The sequence below is a fragment of the Dama dama genome, chromosome 18, assembly GCF_033118175.1.
Source record: "Dama dama isolate Ldn47 chromosome 18, ASM3311817v1, whole genome shotgun sequence".
Classification (NCBI taxonomy): Eukaryota; Metazoa; Chordata; class Mammalia; order Artiodactyla; family Cervidae; genus Dama; species Dama dama.
In genome coordinates this window covers 21,481,161-21,500,770 of record NC_083698.1, presented here as the reverse complement: position 1 = coordinate 21,500,770, position 19,610 = coordinate 21,481,161, and the positions used below count along the sequence as shown (strand labels likewise).

Sequence of the window (19,610 nt, the reverse complement as noted above, 5' to 3'; positions counted from 1 at the left end):
GTTTATAGCAGGTCTTCAACCAGGCAGTTTAACTCCAGAGTCCAAGTTCTTAACCTGTCTGCATCGTCAGTCCGTGTCTGCTGATTATTTTAATAATTCGTCCATTCAGTCAATCACAGTTTGAGTGCTTGGTCTTGCGTAGGCTAGTAAAATGATGTGCTGTCCCATTCTGTGGTATGGAAGTGAATCCGGCAGGTAGAAAATGTGTATACTCACTGAGCTGGCATCACCTTGCACAGTGCGTAAGAGGAGAAGATGATAAAAAGGCTGCAAAGACAAGTACATAGCCTGTCAGATTGTGTTAGCATGCTGTGTATAAGATGATAATTGGTATTACAGAAAAATAAAGCAAGAAAGGGAGACAAACTCTTAAAAATATATAACTGAATAAAACATCTCAAAGTCTGATAAAAACATAATTTCTCAAAAGTGAAGCAAGCATTTTGAGTAATAACAACATGTTACATATATTGTCATTAAATTAAATATGCAAAATGTGTACCAGAATTCCCATTTGGTATTGTTCTGGATGTACTATGTAAAGCAATTAGATAAGAAAAAAGACTTAGAGGTGGAAATGTCTGAAAGGAGCTGGAGCATATTTATAGATGGTAGGACTGTGTTCCAAGAAAAAAATGAATCAATTGAAGGGAACCATATAAAATAACAGAATTATAAGGTTTAAAAGATTAATAATAAATAATCAAAATGTTTTCTATATAAAACATAGCCAGTTAAAAAGACAAAATAATAAAGAATCATATTATGGTAAATACAAAAGCAAGATAGTTCAGTTCAGTTCAGTCGCTCAGTCATGTCCCACTCTTTGTGACCCCATGAACCGCAGCACGCCAGGCCTCCCTGTCCATCACCAACTCCCGGAGTTTACTCAAACTCATGTCCATCGAGTCGGTGATGCCATCCAGCCATCTCATCTGTCGTCCCCTTCTCCTCCTGCCCCCAATCCCTCCCAGCATCAGGGTCTTTTCCAATGAGTCAACTCTTCGCATGAGGTAAAGTAAGATAAGTATGTATGAAATTAATAAAAATAAATATATTGGACTTAATGTGAAGAAAATTTTGGACCCTACTAAAAATCATATGAGAAAATATAGTAAGCAGAGAAATATATCTTAAAAAATATAACCTGATATTATAAAACATTCTAGTTCTCCCAAAATTTATCTATCAAATCAGATCTAATTGCAGTACCCAAAGATTTTAGCTGAGTATCATAGCAAGGTAATGTGAACAAAAATGGTGTCAAATTTTATCAAATCATACATTTTTAAAAGCGTTAAATGAGGAATATGACCCTTGCCCAACAAATATGAAAATTGATTACAGAATTACAATAATTGAAATAATTATGTATACTGGTTCAGAGTAACAGAGAAATGCAGAGATGAACATTTATTATACATAAGTTGTGTCTTTCAAACAAAGAGGGAAACGTAAACTGTTGACAAACTCGTATTAACAAAAATAATATGTATTTTGGCAAAAATTCAGCAAGATTTCTACTTAACTCTTATGCCAAAATAATATGAAATGATTCAAATATTACACTGTAAAATATGAAGTCGTAATGGCCAAGACATACAAAGAGTAGTATTATTCCTAAATTGGAGAAAAGAGATTTCTAAGCATGACTCAAAACTCTGAAAATTTTGATATAACTGAAGTTTAAATAGTTTAAACTTTACAAGGTAAAAAAGTCAAAAAACAGACTTGTGAGATATTTGCAATGCATGACTTTCTGCACTCGAAAAAAGAACATGAAATGCCTGCATTCTAAAGATGTTTCTTGTATTCAACTGTTAATTCCACAGGCCTTTCTTATATGATCTGGGATGATTAAAAGTTCTGTAATCCTATTTTCTAATTTGTAACTCTAGATAACAATAGCTAGCTCATAAAATTTTTTACGGGCTTAAATGAAATACTACATATAAAGCTTTTAAAACAGTGCTTCAGTAGGAGTAAATATTTAAGCACTATTTCCTCACTATGGTTATTAACATAAATAGTTTCTTAATGTACATAGACAAAATGGATAATGTACTTAAGTTAGATTGTCCCCAAAAGAATAAATATGAACAAAAGCATATGAAAAGAATATCATTCAATCAACAAAACTTTATTTAAACAATTGTGTCATACTTTTTAGCCCATCAAATTCAGAAGCTGATAAACTTAATGATGACGCGTCACGTTAAACACTGTTAGTGGGATTGTGTTAACATTTTTGAGAGTAATTTTTCACTGCACAATAAAACGTAATACTTAACTACACTTTCAGCCAGGAATTCCTCTTCTGAGTATTTGTTGTAAATATATATTCACAGAGATGCATGAAGGTTGTATAGAATTTGGTAACAAAACATTAAATAATATTAATTTTGGTAGCGAAATAGTAAACCCAAACCACTACAAATAGGAGGTATCTGCATAAATAATAGCACATCTATTAAGGACAATAGACTTCTGGTATTAAAAACATTAGGAAAATTCCTGTTTCCTGGATAAGTATATGCTTTATTGATAAATGAAAAAAAATCCCAGTTTCAGCACAGTTTGTATAAGTCTATTTTTGTAAATATACAGTTGTGCATATGTATTTTCATACATTTGTGCTTTTTAGATAGGCTGTTTTCAAAATGATGCATGAGAAAGGACCTCGTTTATTATCTCTCAGAATTAAAATCGGGGGAAATGTGCGTCTTTCCCATTTCATATACGTCTATATACTTTGAGTTTTTTAATATTGCTTTTATTTAAAGTGTATGGGCTTCCCTGGTGCCTCAGACAGTAAAGAATCTGCTGCCATGCAGGAGACCCAGGTTCAGTGCCTGGGTTGGGAAGATCCCTTGGAGAAGAGAACGGCTGCCTACTCCAGTATTCTTGCCTGGATAATTCCATGGACAGAAGAGCCTGGCAGGCTATAGTACATGGGATTGCAAAGAGTTGGACATGACTGAGCAACTAACTAACTAACTAATGCTACATATCAGTCCCTGGGTCTGAAAGATCCGCTAGAGGAGGGCATGGCAACCCATTCCAGTATTCTTGCCTGGAGAATCCCGTGGACAGGAACCTCTAGGGCTACAAAGAGTTGGACACAACTGAGGCAACTAACAATTTTACTTCACTTTGAGAGCTCAAATTCTTTAAAAAGAGAGACCCTAAGAATGTATTCTCTGAATATCTTTTGAAGGAATTTAAAAAAAAAATCCTTTGAAATCCTTGAGGCTGTGCATGGGATGAGTGTTGAGTAGAATGCACAAATGGACTTTCAGAGTGCTCATTGCTATTTTGTAATTGTTGAATATAGCAAAGCTGAGAAGATATATTAAAAACTGTGAGAATGAATGAATTGTGATAAAGCTGGAAGCATTTATTAAATCTGTATCAGAACTTTGAAATCCTATAATTTTGCCAGAATTGACAAACCCTTATACTGAAGCAATAGTGTGACTCAATAAGGGTTAATGCTCTAAAAAAGAATACCATTTCTTAGGAGGGTAAAATTTAAAAAGACTATCAAGAATGGGTGTAGATGTGGAGTATTGGTAAAGATGTGGTAAAGATGTGGAGTAACTGGAACCCACATACTTTACTAGTAGGAATGCAAAATGGTACAAGTACTTTGAAAAATAAGGTTTTGTTTTTTTTATATAAAGTTAAATGTACTCATACCATCCAACACAGCAGTCTCATTCCTAAGTTTTTACACAAAGGCATAATCACACATGTCTACAAAAAGAATTGTGCTCAAAAGTTCATAGCAAATTTATGCATAAGAGCCAAATGTCAGCAATTAATAAATAAACAAACAGATTGTGGTATACTTATTTAATAGAATACTACTTAGCAATAAAAAGGGACAAACCCCTGACACTGGAACAAATGACTGAATCTTAAAGGCATTATAGTAAATGAAAGAAGTCAGACATGAGAGTACTTTTAATTTCCATTTATAGGAAATATTAGAAAAGACAAACTATAAAGACAGCAGATCAATGATTTGTATGTGTTTATATGTATGAAAATACATAAATGCAAAGGGCCTTAGGGAACTTTTGGGGTGATGGAAATTTTGTGTATCATGGTTGTTGAACGTAGTTATTGAAACCTTCCTCAAGACATTTAATTGTACACTTAAAATTGGTGAACTTTATTATATGTAAATAATACATCAAAATTTCATTTGAAACTCTTTGAAAAATATTCAAAAAATAACAAATGGAACATCACACATTTCAGCTTTTGAAGCTCTTGAAGAAATCGCAGTTATTAAAGAAAAAAAAAGCTCACACACAGGAAGTCATTTATTCATCCAAAGCTAAGAAGGAACTGAACTATTTCAGGAAATCAATGAAAATTCATCTAGTATGCAAAGTTTCATTTTAAACTCTATGGTTGCATTTGGAATAACTCTTGATAACAGCCATTTGTCATTGGTTAGATTTATGTTCTATCCTTAAATGTAATGGAATTGAGAAAATGTTTAATTTGCTGTAATATTCAGAAATAAATTATTTGTCAAGTTTTGTAAAAATAATTGTCAGAAATATTCTTTAAATGGATTAAAAATATAGCACCTATGATAATATTTGGGTAAGTATATTTTACACCTCAAGTAAAAGATTAGTATTGATAATGTCCTCTTCTTAGTAGAGTTTGCTGTTTATAGACATCTCAGCAATTTTGTTTTCTTAATTTAAAATGTTATAACCTATAGAATATAACAAGTTTTTCATATTATTAACTTAAAATGCAATTTTGGAGATTTAGGGTAACTTTATTTTTTATCTTATTATTTTTATTTTAAAATTTATTTTATTATTTTATTTTAATAATATATAAATATTTTTATATATTTATAAAATTATTTATAATATAAATAAATTACATTTATTTAATAAAATTATTTATTATTTATTTTATTATTTTATTTTATTATTTAAAAAAATAATAAGCTGTCATAGGAAAAGAAAAAAATCAGTCTTTAGAAAAATACCAGTACAGAGTATTAAAGGTAGATATGGCTAAGAAGCTAATTCTTTGATATGTTTTTATGCATGTGTGTGTATATATATATATATATATATTTATATTTATATATTTATGCATATATATGCACACATATATGTACATATTTACATATTTATAAATTATAAAGTACTACACAAAATACTCTGCTTTGAAAATCAGCCTAACGAGATCTAATTTATTTTGCTTTAAAAAAGATGAAGAAGACACAGATGTATAGAACAGACTTTTGGACTCTGTGGGAGAAGGAGAGGGTCGGATGATCTGAGAGAATAGCATTGAAACATGTATATTATCAATTGTGAAACATATCGCCAGTCCAGGCTTGATGCATGAGACAAGTGCTCAGGGCTGGTGCATTAGGATGACCCAGAGGAGTGGGATGGGGAGGGGGAGGTGGGAGAGGGTTCAGGATGGGAACACATGCAAATCCATGGCTGATTCATGTCAGTGTATGGCAAAAACCACTACAATATTGTAAAGTAACTAGCCTCCAACTAATATAAATAAATGAAAAAAAAATTAAAAAAAAAAAAAGAAAAATACCAGTACAGATTATTAAAGGTAGATACAGCTAAGAGGCTAATTCTTTGATATGTTTGTATGCATGTGTGTGTATACACACACACACACATATTTGTATATGTAGGCATACATATGCACACATATATGTACATATTTATATAAATTATAAAGTACTACACAAAATACTCTGCTTTGAAAATCAACCTAATGAGATCTAATTTTTTTTTTGCTTTAAAAAAGATGAATAAGTTTTATTTTCTCTGATTTTATTTTTTAAATTAAGATGAAATTTTTTTTTAAATTCAGGAAATAATAAAACCAAATTGAGAGTCAGTAAATATATCTTTCAAAATTATCCAATTCAGCTATTTTTAACTGTTCTCTTTAACTTTCAGTAACATCCTAATGTGGATATAGAATATATGAACACCCCAGTTATACCGAAGACAATTGCAATTGCTATACAGAATAATCTAAAAATATCTCACCACAGTACTTTTATAAAGGGGTATTAGAATGGCAGCCCACTCCAGTGTTCTTGCCTGGAGAATCCCAGGGACGGGGGAGCCTGGTGGTCTGCCGTCTGTGGGGTCACAGAGTCGGACACGAATGAAGCGACTTGGCAGCAGCAGCAGCAGTATCTTCTTTTAAAGATAAGAAAGCTATGACTCATGGTAAATAAGTAATTTGCTCAAAGTCACAAGTCTTGAAAGTGAAAGTCTGTCTGAACTCAACATTTATCCATTCTAGGGTATGAAAGTGATGCCAATTTAAGTTTTGTTTCCTAAAAACTGCCTTATATAGAGACTGAAAGGGCAAAGTTCATGTTAAAAACCAACATTGTGTGTGTGTGTGTGTGTGTGCATGCTCAGTAGGGTTCAGCTCTTTTGTGAACCCGTGGACTATAGCCCATCTGGCTCTTCTGTCCATGGAATTTTCCAGACAAGAATACTGGAGTGAGTTGTTATTTCCTCCTCCAGGGAATCTTCCTGACCCAGGGATGAGACCTATGTTTCTTGCACCTCCTGCATTGGCAGGCAGGTTCTTTACACTGTGCCACTTGGGAAGCCTGTGTTTTCTCATTTGGTCTTTTTAGAGAACCTTTAGTGTCCCTGAAATATGGCTGCTGGGTAAGTTTGCAGGGTTTGGCAGTTCTCTTTCAAGCCTCTTGGGGTTATGCCAAAGGGATAGGGTCCCATGGGAATTTAGTCTGAATTTTCATCCAAATGAACACCTGCTGCCATTGTTCCTTATCCATCCTTTAGTCAGCAATGCCAGCTCTCTCTTTGTGGTGGGACCCATTCAACACAAGGAAAATGCATGCCAGTGTTCTTCACTAGCTTTTATTTCCCCCCCTCTCTTTCTTACATGATTCATTGCCTGAGTGTCTTGGAAATAGACGAGCTAAGGCTAAGTTTATCTTTGGCTATGTGTTGTTCTATATTTCTAGGAATTTAGTCAGTTATAGTCCAGTCTACATAAATGGTCTTTTGATCCGATCCTCTCCTTTCTCTTCTCTTCTCCTCTCTCCCTTCCTCCATCTGTCCTATTTATGTTGTTTTGGAAAGAAGAGATCTATTATTGCAAAAATATATGCTTATGAAGCAATCTACTTTTAAAAGTTTCACTTCTATAACTTAGAAACAAATAATTCAAGCAGAGGTAAATTCACTGATCATCTCCCCGTGGATAACTAATATTGACCATTCATTCTTAGTACTTGATTTATGTTTCTTTACTTTTGTTTAAATAGTCTATTGGATGAAGGCATTTAACTAAATAATAAGGTATTACAAATTGATTTTGAGCCAGATTAGGGATAAATTAAAAATAAATGATTTTTTAATATTAATTAATGCTGTATAATACACCATAAATAGCCCAACTCAGATTTTTCCTATAATTTCATACCATAGTAACAGAACTTTGCTTTATTTAAAATGTATTTTTATGAGTTATTAGCATTTTTTTAAAAGGAAGAAACTTTAGGTTTTAGAGCTACTGGACTAATAAGAGTGAACACTTTGATATTCATACTTAGTAAACCAGGAAATTGACCATGTATGTATAACAAAATTATATCAGAATATCAAATCATAGAATTTTTCAGTAACTTTTATTCTACAAGTGTTATTTCAGTACACATCTGTCTATACCTTTGTGTTCCTTACCCTTGTGGATTAATTTAATTACTCAATAATTTTTAGAGGATAAAATGTACAAAAAAATTTAAGAGTTCTATCACAGCTCTATCTTGGGAGAAAGCTGCTCTCTGTCTGCCATCTGCAGAGGGCATTGGTCCCTCTCTTGTGGCTAATGCTTTGTTATGCATAAGTAAACACATTAGTCTTTTCATTTCATTCATTAGACTTTAATCCTTGATTAGTGTTTTCAGGATTCTTTCAAATACACAGCTTCTTTATTCCCTTTGTGTTTGGTTTTTCTTTTTCTTTTATCCCTACTAGGAAACAAAATTAACAGTCATTCGCTAAAATTGCCCCATTTCTTCTGAGATGACTGGTAAATATATTAGTTTCTCATTGGAGTGATTAATCATGTGTCGATGAAGAATGGGAAAGTATCTCCTTGCTTAGACTAAGAGACAACTATTTAAAGTTAGAAAGAACAGTAAGTTGAGAAGCATGAATCACAATATTCCACCAGTCTCACATATTGTGTGATTCTGTGTCAAAGAAACTCTGAATGAGTTTCCTAAATGGAGAAAACATCCATTAGGGTGTGGAACTGGTACATTTGGGATCTCAGAGTTTAGATACACTTGTTACCAATTCTCCAAAACTTAATTTCCCCTTTGTTATTTTTCTGTGGTAAGTAAGATAAGTCAGAAAGTAGCTTATGGAATGAGCAGTTAATAACTACACATCCAATAGATTGTTAGCAAACTTTGAAGTCATATATTAAACTTACCTTTACTAGATAGAAACACTCACATTATATTTTTACCCATAATTAATTTCAAAAAACGAGGAGACTAGGAGTTTCTCCACTTACACCATCCTTCTAGCTTTTGTATAATAAGAATTTTAAATATTTGTTGGCATTTATGTCCATATGAACTATCTTAAACATTCTGTAAGCATAGTCCAAAAGCAATTAGAGGAGGTGTATGCATTATATAGACGTTCATTCCTTGAAGTAAATTTCAAAAGTAACCAACAGTGACTAATTCATACTTGTACAGAATTTTTGTCTATTACCCATTTCTGCCTAATTGCACAATATCTTCTTAACAATGGTATTTTTTTAGGAAAGTTTAATTTAAAATATTATTCTTTAATTTTTTTTCTTTTAATTGTTTCCACAAAATATTAGGATCATAAAATGTCCTGTCTTTTGTTTCTCTTTCTCTCCTTAGGATGCTTCCATTGCACATAGATTCCATATCATGAGAGAGAAACACCCAGAAAAGTTCAATAGTAGGTAAGATGAAAAAATGCTTCATTGTAATTATGGTTGCTATTGATGGACTGTGTCATAAAAAGGGTCACTGTATGGTATAAAGCATTTAACATATAAATGACTGATTAGAGCTTGGTGTAAGTATTAAGACATAAATGTAAACACATTTAATTTTCCTTGCTAGATTTTAGGGAGGTTATAATGGGGGATACAATGTGGTCATCTTTGGTCCATTTTCATACTAAGAAGAAAGATATCAAGTATAAGGTAAAAGTAGTTATTGGGATATACTGAAAGTCTTTACATGGCCCAGTATGTAAGGGGGTGATCATCCTAAATTTGAAGGAGAAACATGAGGCTCTGTTTGGTCATGCTGAGTAACTGTACATTCCATAGGTATCATATAAGACCTCTAATTTTTGTCCTATCAGTCCTGTATTGGCTTCAGCTAAATGCAAAATAAACCAGAGAAATATCAATGCTGACAAAAACTACTGTTACAGACTTTATCTTCAGAGCAAAAGCCCTTGAAAGCCAAAACTAGTTTTGCTGCTGTAGCAATACACAGACATTATTTCCTCAGAAATGTAGATACTGACTTTTGCTGATATTCAGGAAAATTGAGAGAGATTGACTTTGTTATCTTTCCCATCTCTAGAAGGAAATATGGCCATCTCCACCCCACTACCCAGGAAATTTTGGGCAGAAGGATATTTTGTTTAATTATACCCATTTCTACTCTGTTCATTTCACAGTTGAAAAATAATAATCAACATTTATATATACATATTTAAGTGATTTATATATTAATGTTCAAAGTCAAAGGCCCTGGGGTCTCTCTATCTGGCTAGGTTAACATTATACCATGAGTGTTATAGAACACTTACAACTACTGGAAATTTTTCTATTTCAGTTTTGTTATACACCAGGAGATTGACATAATTTTCTTCCATGTGATTCCATAATAAATGAATGTATTTAAAATGTATTTTAAATCTATTTTAGATGTTTTAACAATAGACTTTAGTGTACTACTTTATGTGAGAATTATCATATTAAATAGTTTCATGCAAGATCCTACTTAATTTTTCATTATATTGATCTATTTAAATGTTTTAGCAAGACATATGAAAATGTTTTTCTAAAATGTTCCCCAGGTATCACCTTGAGATCTTTCTAACCCTACAGATGACAAATCATGATGCTGTGGTTTACTTTTTCTTTCATAGTTGAGGCATCTATGATTTTGTCTTAAGGAAAATGGAAAAAAGCATGTAATAGATATGTGTATGTGCATAATCTTTAGAAAGATTTGAAGAAATCTTTTAACTTTGGTTTCTTCTAGAAAAGGGAAAGAAGTAGATGGGATGGGTACTGAGTTTTTATTGCAGTATTTTAATTTTATGCTATGTATATTACAAAATTAAGTCCAAGTTTCTTTAAAACTTTGCACCTTTTTTCTTTATATCTAGAATATACATTTTCATTTTATAAGATTTAATTTTATTTCATGAAATTTATGTAAAAATGATGTAACAATAAAATTATATTTATAAGTATTTTAGCACTTGATCCACCTTGGTTATACGGGAAATGAACACATGTATTAATGCGCATAAAGCCGTATTATAGAGTCAACTCTCTTATGCTTACCCCAGTGCCATTCTATGCATCTTTCATGTGTGATACTCATTTATTAAAATAGATTTGAAGCCAAAAAGATGCTATTTGAGAAATGCTGCATCCAGTGCACCCCTTTAGGAGTTTTACAATTTAAAAGCCCGTTAAAGGCATTAAAATATGCTTAAGGGGGGAAATTTTTGTTCCAGACTTATTCAACAGAGATAGGATGAGAGAGAGGGGAGAAAACCAGAGAAACAGAAAGAGAGACATGTGGGATGGGGAGGGAGAAGGAGTACAGAGCAGTGTATCGATACATTTGAGATGCCCAATTTGATGGCCTTTATTAGAGTGCCAGTATTTATGATGCTCTTTCGAAGCTAATCAATTCTGTTCTCCTGAATAGTTTTAATTATTTTAATAATAAAGACTTCTATTATTCATATATGTCTATTTTAAGTTTTTTATTATTAACTGCAGTACTAATCTGTGACATTGCTCACTGCCTCACATGTGGTTAGATGTCATTGACTACAATGTGTTTATGTATCCCAAAGTGTTTAGAAGATGTAAACTTGCATCTTACTAAAACTTCAGTGTAAATTTAAGTCACAAGTCACTCTCGCTTATATAATTTAAAGGGAGTTTTTCATTTGGAATAGTAATAACATAGAAAATCCCTTCTGTATTGACACAGCTCACATGTTTCTAGTGTGAGTTCAAAGAATGCCAGCTACATCAGTCGTTGCTCAGTGCATTATCCCTGACTATATTTTTAAGGTTACAGTCAGCCCTAAAATTATATACATTGCCAAGTTAATTGTCCATATATATTGAGTCTGTACTTTTGTAGGTTGTCTTCACTCAGTGTTATGAGCATTTAGGTAATTCCCTACACTGCAATGCAGCATGTTCAGAATATGAACATTTTCTGATAGATTTATATGAACAGGAATGCCAGATAGTGTGCACAAGCACTTTCATCCTCACAAGGACAACTTTCTAGATTTCAGCATTGATACAGGTTCAGCTGTAGCACTTCCATATTTTCAGGAATTTGCAAATGGATTTTTTAAGTACTCCTAATAACGGTGTTTCAGATCAGATCTCTTGTCACAATTAATCATGCGCCATTAATATTATCCTCTAGCATGCTCACCTTGAAATTCATTTATATTTTAAAGAACATGATATTTCTAACATTATCTTAAGGAAATTAATTACCAAAATATATAGTTCTGTTCTCTATGCTTCTTATGACAGAAATTGAAAGAACTGGGAAAGATAATGATTTCTCTGGTGGTGCTTAAGCGAGTGCTAGTTGAGAGGTTTATATCATACTTTTTTCCAGATTTCTACATGAATCTATGTTAACTGTTAAAAGGAAATGTGCTTTTCAACTTTCTAAACTTTAAGATAGTCTTTAGTCAAACTGAATTTAAATAAATATTTCTGTCCTTTTAGGAAAAAAAAATTCTTGAAGTGTCTGTGCTACTATGTCTTATGCTCATAATTCAAATTCATTATACCTTTTCCAATTTTATTTAGAAGAAGCATTTTAAGTTTTTGCTTTTCCTAAAAGAATTAACTATACCTAAACACACTAAAATATCTATTACTGTAGTTATGAAGGGTTATAATAATTTGGAGAAAATGGTTGAATTCTATGTGTAAATCTGTGTAACATTGACAGGGACTTATAAGTATTATGCAAAATGCAGCTAACTATAGAAAAAGCCTTAGTGACTTACAGAAATTTCTTAATAATGTAGTCCTAACTTGTTTTTAAAGTACAAATTCCAATTCTTAATATACAACACTTAATGTACCTGCTATCAAACACCGAGGGCTAGCAGTCCTCCACAGAGATACTGTTTCATTAAGTCACATTGATCACTTAAAAGTATCTTGTCTCTAACTCCCTAAATGAAACAAAGATCATTTTCTTAGTCCCCTGTTCAAGAGATATGTCCCTTATTTCTGTCCTACTTTCTGCTGTTTTATGAAGAAATCTATAAGTAGAAAACTTAAATTGGTATGTAAATTTTAATATTGCAGTTTAACTAAGAGTCTAGGTAGTGATATAAGATATGAGAGAGAGCCTTGCCTTCTAAATGTGTGAGAGGAAACAAAACTGAAAAATTAATGTTCCAGACTGATAATTTGATCCTACCATATTAATAAGGGGCCTCCCTCACAGCTCAGTCGGTAAAGAATCTGAGGCTAGAGTCCATAGTGTTGCAGAGTCAGATGCGACTGAAGTGACTGAGCCAGCGTGTACCCTGTGATGGTGTTTAACTAAAGAGTGAATAGGCAAGATCTCTCTGTCTTACCTTCTGTGCATATATGTGTATACAATAATTATTTTGCATTTGTATATCATGTGATATTAATTATTAATTATTATTTTAATATTTTATTATTGATTAATAAAATTAAATCTTGCCTAAATTATAACAATCTGAAGAGATATTTTACTACACAAATATTTTTTATCAGTCAAAACCAGTCATAATATATTCTTGTGTGTGTCTGTTCAGTTGATTAGTCATGTCCATTTCTTTGCCACTTCGTTGACTGTAGCCCACTAGAGTCCTCTGCATGGAATTTTCCAGGCAAGAATACCGGAATGGGTTGCTATCTCCTTCTCCAGGGGATCTTCCTGACGCAGGGATCGAACCCATGTCTCTCTCGTCTCCTGCATTGGCAGCTGGATTCGTTACCACTAGTGCCACCTGAGAAGCCCGATATATTCTTAGAATTCAATAAAATAAATGTTCTAAACTTCGCAAGCAATGTTCAAATTCTGTGTGGCATTTTATTTTAGGCCTTTGACCCCACTTTTGCATCCACCAATCAAGACAACTTCATTATTGTATAGGGAAATATTTTTTTCTATTTAAAAATACAGATTATGCTTCATTGTAAACTTCCACATTTGTAAATTATACGATTTTTTTAAAAACCAACTAGGGAAACGACACTGTTGAAATTAAAATTTTTAACATTTGTCATTTCATATTTTGAATAAAGCTGTATTCATTAGAATTGTTCACATTGAACAGGGATGTTTTGGAGAGAATTATATACCCATGAGGTTGTCATGACCTAAAGCATTTTTATGTCTTTATTTCCTCTGTACGTAACCAACTTTGATCTATTTTTAAAAACAAAACTTACTCATTTTTCATTGGCACTTAGAATGAATACTCAATTGTATCATTTAAATAACATTTTTTTTTCTTCTTTTGTATAAGCATTATTAGGTCAGCTTTTCCAGATGGCTAAAATATTATCCTCATATAAGACATATTGTGCAGATAAATAGATGGATATATAAACTATAGATTTATACTTTTGTGTACATATATGCACACCTTCCCTGGTGGCTTAGTTGGTAAAGTATCTGCCTGCAATGCAGGAGACCCAGATTCTATCCCTGGGCCAGGAAGATTCCCTGGAAACGGGAATGGCTACCCACTCCAATATCCTTGCCTGGAGAATTCCATGGACAGAGAACCCTGGCAGGCTATATAGTACATGGGGATGCAAATACACCTTTGTGTTGCATAGATTTATTTATTTGTGTACATTAATGCTATGTATATTTTCTGAGAGTTTCAGCTTTTCATACCATACTTCTATTAAGTTTTTCATAATTATATCTTATTTCTGTATTTGTAATATAAAAGTTAAAATAATTTAGTTACTATGCTATCCTATCCATATAGTTTCATTTGTATGTTGAAACTCATTAAATATGTGATGATCTGAACAGATGAAAACATAAATGGTTAAGCGAGTTGAAGTCGTGTGCACACTGACACAAGAGATTCGATTTCCCTGAATCTTTGTGCATTATTTCCTGGTACCATTAAACTGAAATGCTAACTTTTATATCGGAGTTGTTCAAAATCATTTTTGTAAGATAACTCTTTAGGATAGAGTGAGTGAGAACTGGAATATAAATCAGGAAAAGATTCAGTAACTTTTCTTCCATCTTTGCTTCTCACTCTGTCTTTTCTTCATTCTCTTCAGCTTTCTTATTCCTGCTCTCTCTTTTTTCTTTTATTTTTGACACTGCAGGGAAGTAACAAAAGGAATAGTGATGGTCTTGAAGTTGTATAAAATATGGGTATCTGCTATTGATTTGGTTGACTATTCTGTAGACATTTAATAAGTAGTTCTTTTCATGTGATGGGCATTGCACCAGATACTGAATTTTTAAACTGTCTAAGGCAAATGAGGAAAAGTAATTTGGGGTTATACAAAAACCATAAATGGTTCTAGGTCCTGTGAAAGAATGTAAACTGGGAGAAAAGTCTACATTATAACAGTTCAGGTCAGTTCAGTTCAGTCTCTCAGTCGTGTCCGACTCTTTGCGACCCCATGAATCGCAGCACGCCAGGCTTCCCTGTCCATCACAAACTCCCAGAGTTTACTCAAACGCATGTCCATCGAGTCGGTGATGCCATCCAGCCATCTCATCCTCTGTCGTCCCCTTCTCCTCCTGCCCCCAATCCCTCCCAGCATCAGGGTCTTTTCCAATGAGGCAACTCTTCGCATGAGGTGGCCAAAGTATTGGAGTTTCAGCTTCAGCGTCAGTCCTTCCAATGAACACCCAGGACTGATCTCCTTTAGGATGGACTGGTTGGATCTCCTTTCAGTCCAAGGGACTCTCAAGAGTCTTCTCCAACAGCACAGTTCAAAAGCATCAATTTTTTGGCGCTCAGCTTTCTTTATAGTCCAACTCTTACATCCATACATGACCACTGGAAAAACCATAGCCTTGACCAGACGGACCTTTGTTGGCAAAGTAATGTCTCTGCTTTTTAATATGCTATCTAGGTTGGTCATAACTTTCCTTCCAAGGAGTAAGCGTCTTTTAATTTCATGGCTGCAATCACCATCTGCAGTGATTTTGGAGCCCCCCAAATTAAAGTCTGACACTGTTTCCACTGTCTCCCCATCTATTTCCCATGAGATGATGGGATCAGATGCCGTGATCTTAGTTTTCTGAATGTTGAGCTTTAAGCCAACTTTTTCACTCTCCTCTTTCACTTTCATCAAGAAGCTTTTTAAAGTTCCTCTTCACTTTCCGCCATAAGGGTGGTGTCATCTGCATATCTGAGGTTATTGATATTTCTCCAGCTTGTGCTCCTTCCAGCCCAGTGTTTCTCATGATGTACTCTGCATATAAGTTAAATAAGCAGGGTGACAATGTACAGCCTTGACCTACTCCTTTTCCTATTTGGAACCAGTTTGTTGTTCCATGTCCAGTTCTAACTGTTGCTTCCTAACCTGCATACAGATTTCTCAAGAGGCAGATCAGGTGGTCTGGTATTCCCATTTCCTTCAGAATTTTCCACAGTTTATTGTGATCCACACAGTCAAAGGCTTTGGCATAGTCAATAGAGCAGAAATAGATGTTTTTCTAGAACTCTCTTGCTTTTTCAATGATCCAGCAGATATTGGCAATTTGATCTCTGGTTCCTCTGCCTTTTCTAAAACCAGCTTGAACATCTGGAAATTCTCGATTCACGTATTGCTGAAGCCTGGCTTGGAGAATTTTGAGCATTACTTTACTACCGTGTGAGATGAGTGCAATTATGCGGTAGTTTGAGCATTCTTTGGGATTGCCTTTCCTAGGGATTGGAATGAAAATGGACCTTTTCCAGTCCTTGGAGCCAAAGCAAAAACAATACCAAGTTGTGGATGGGACTGGTGATAGAAGCAAGGCCTGATGCTGTAAAGAGCAATATTGCATAGGAACCTGGAATGTAGGGTCCATGAGTCAATGCAAATTGGAAGTGGTCAAACAGGAGATGGCAAGAGTGAATGTCGACATGCTAGGTTTCAGCGAACTAAAATGGACTGGAATGGGTGAATTTAACTCAGATGACCATTATATCTACTACTGTGGGCAGGAATCCCTTAGAAGAAATGGAGTAGCCATCATGGTCAACAAAAGAGTCTGAAATGCAGTACTTGGATACAATCTCAAAAACAACAGAATGATCTCTGTTCGTTTCCAAGGCAAACCATTCAGTATCACGGTAGTCCAAGCCTATGCCCCAACCAGTAACGCTGAAGAAGCCAAACATTATAACAGTACAGAGGGATATTTTATGGGGCTCCCAAGCTAAGGTGAACATTGAGCTCTAAAGAATATTGTAAGGGTTGCTTATATATTATCTGATTTAGCTGAAGAAGAAACATTCCTAGTTTTTGTTTGCAAGATACTTTTAGATATTTTATTAGTATCATCTCCATGCAAATATTCCAAATTTTTCTTGCTTGATTTTGCCTCTCTATTCTCAGGATTTGTGTTTTTGCTTTACATGAATTTGCAAGTGTTTTATGCAAAACTTTTGACTCACACACAAACACAATTCCTAGGATACCAAATTAAGAAACCAGATTTGTGAAGTAACAGTGGTTAATTCAGAGATGATGTCTGAAAGTCACAAGTGAATAATCCAAGACATAAATAATCAAAGATATAAACTATTTTCTTACAGGGAAGAATTTAAACAGAAGGCAATTTAAAAAGAATTTCTGCTCATTATTATAGATTCTTTGTGTACATGGAATCTTTCAGAAAGTAATTATCAAATTGAAACACTAACTTATTTCTTGTTTAAGCTGACAGCATATATATGTAATATATATAAATGTGTACATATATATATATATATATAATTTCAAGCAGTCCATGATAAATGATCAATTTTAAGAGAAAAACTGAATAAGTTAAAGCTGCTGTTTTTTAAGCTCTGAATTGAGGATAGAGCTCTAAGAACCCTATCCTCAATTTACCAAATGTTTTAGTGTTAGAAACCTCCATTTCCTTTGTGTTCAGGCCTTCTCCCTGGTTTAGCATTAGTCTAACAAGAACCAAGTGTGCTCTAGGGGCTGAGGGGATCCACTGCACTAATTAGGCAGTGGACAGAAGACTTTGGGAAAAGAGCTTGTAACACTAACCAGTGTGAAACCAGAAGTTTTTTTTTCCTTTAATGTTCACCAGTAATCTAGAGGCTAGCATTTGTAATTCATTAAGAGTTCAATTCCTACATTCTTTAGTATAGATGAAGTTAGTCCCAGATAAGTTAGTTAATTTGATGTGAAGTTTAAATGCCTCATTTATAGTATCCAGATGCTTTAGGATTTATTCCGTCAGTAATACAATAGAAATATGTTGGGGTCTTCCAAAATAAAATCTATTGATTCCTGTTAAAAATTACCCCTGGCGTGGATCCTTGAGGACCCTTGTTATACCAGTTCTTTATGGGACATATTAAGTGTAAAGTAAGTCTATCTTGAACTCTTTCCAAAGAGGTTAATCACCTCATTATAAGGTACTTTTACCTGGAGAGTAATCCTCCTGCATGGCTAATTGGAACTAATTAGATGCTCTCCATCGCTTCTTGCTCCACCTAAGCATTAGTTACTAATGCTTTTCCTTTTGGAATACCTGTTCTCATATGGATATGTTCAGCATTATTTTCTGACTAAATATAATTAATTCTAAAAGATTAACCTTGAATGGCAGATTTACTGTTTAAAAAAAAAGGTTTTCCCACATAACATTTTTCTTTGGAGGTAAAGATGATATTCTCAAATATGCAGCATCTTTAAGTTTGTGTTTTCTGCTTTGTGTTTCTACATGACCAGTATTTTCACAAAGTCGGGAATCTTATTTAAGTCACCCTCATTATTCTATGTACTAGCCCTAAAATGTGAAGAAAAATCTTTCCTTAATGGATACATTTCTGAGGAGACTTAGAAAGTAGAAGTACAAAAATTCTTGGTTTATTATGAATTTTTAATTTTAACTTCTTAGAAGTTATCTCCCTCTCCACCTCAGCTTCTATCAAGGAAAATGGCAAACATGGTGTAACTTTATTGTATTTTTTAAGATTTTGTTTGGCAAACACTTATAAGGGGCCAAAAATATGCTAACTATCACCAAGGTATTCTCTTTGCTATTGCTCCATAACAAGCTTTTTGCCACCATAAGAGTTCAGTTTCTTCTCTTTTCCAGTAACATTGTTCCTATATTGTTGAAGCCCTCACTAGCAGTATCCTAAGGCTTGTCAGTGTCCTCCTGTCTCTCCCAGGTTCTTTTCAACCTTCAATTCCAAAGCAGTTGTCACATGTTTTCTGTTTTGCTGCCTTTCACTTCCATGTATCAAAATCTCTTTCCTTTACTACTGCTAAATAATAAAGTACTTGAGGGCTTGACAATGTAAAACAACCATTTTGTTATATGCATAACTTCCGTGGGTCAACAGTTCAAACAGGATGAAGCAACGATGGCTTTTTTTTTGCTTCATCATGTCTTGGTCTTCAGCTGGGAAAGCTCACTGGTTGGAAGTGATTTGATAGCTAGTAGATGGGATCGTGACTTCCCTGGTGGCTCAGCGGAAAAGAATCTGCCTGCCAATGCAGGAAACACAGGTTCGGTCCCTCATTTGGAAAGCTCCCCTGGAGGAGGAAATGGCAACCCACTCCGGTATTCTTGCCTGGGAGATCCCATGGATAGAGGAGCCTGCTAGGCTGCAGTCCATGGGATCACAAAGAGTCAGACGCGACTAAGCAACTAAACAATGGAGGGTGTCTGGTGGGTGATGCCAGTTGTTGGCTGAGACCTTATCTGAAGCGTTTACTAGTCAGGGTCTCCATAGAAATAGAACCAGTATATGGTATCAGCCATGTGACTGTAGTGACTGAAAAGTCCCAGAATTTACCTTCTGCAGTCTGGAGACCCAGGAAAACACTGGTGTAATTCAGTTTGAGCCAAAGGCTCAAAGGAGCAGATGGTGATAATCTCAGTTTGAAGGCCAGAGAAGATAAGATGTCCCAGTTCAGTCAGTGAGGCAGGGGTAAAGGGGCAAATTCCTCTTTCCTTTGCCTTTTATTCTCTTCAGGTCCTTCACAGTATGGATAATGCCCACTCACAATGGGGAGAGTACCTTACTTTACTGAGT

At 34.2% G+C, this 19,610-nt stretch overlaps 1 protein-coding gene across 1 annotated transcript in view; it reads left to right on the top strand.

The window, feature by feature from the left end:
• Positions 1-19,610, top strand: part of DGKB (diacylglycerol kinase beta) — an 820,417-nt gene that overhangs the window by 444,228 nt on the left and 356,579 nt on the right. Inside the window, exon 21 of the mRNA XM_061165003.1 lies at positions 8,957-9,021. Within this exon, the coding sequence (XP_061020986.1) occupies positions 8,957-9,021 (65 nt within the window). The remainder of the gene's footprint in view (positions 1-8,956; positions 9,022-19,610) is intronic.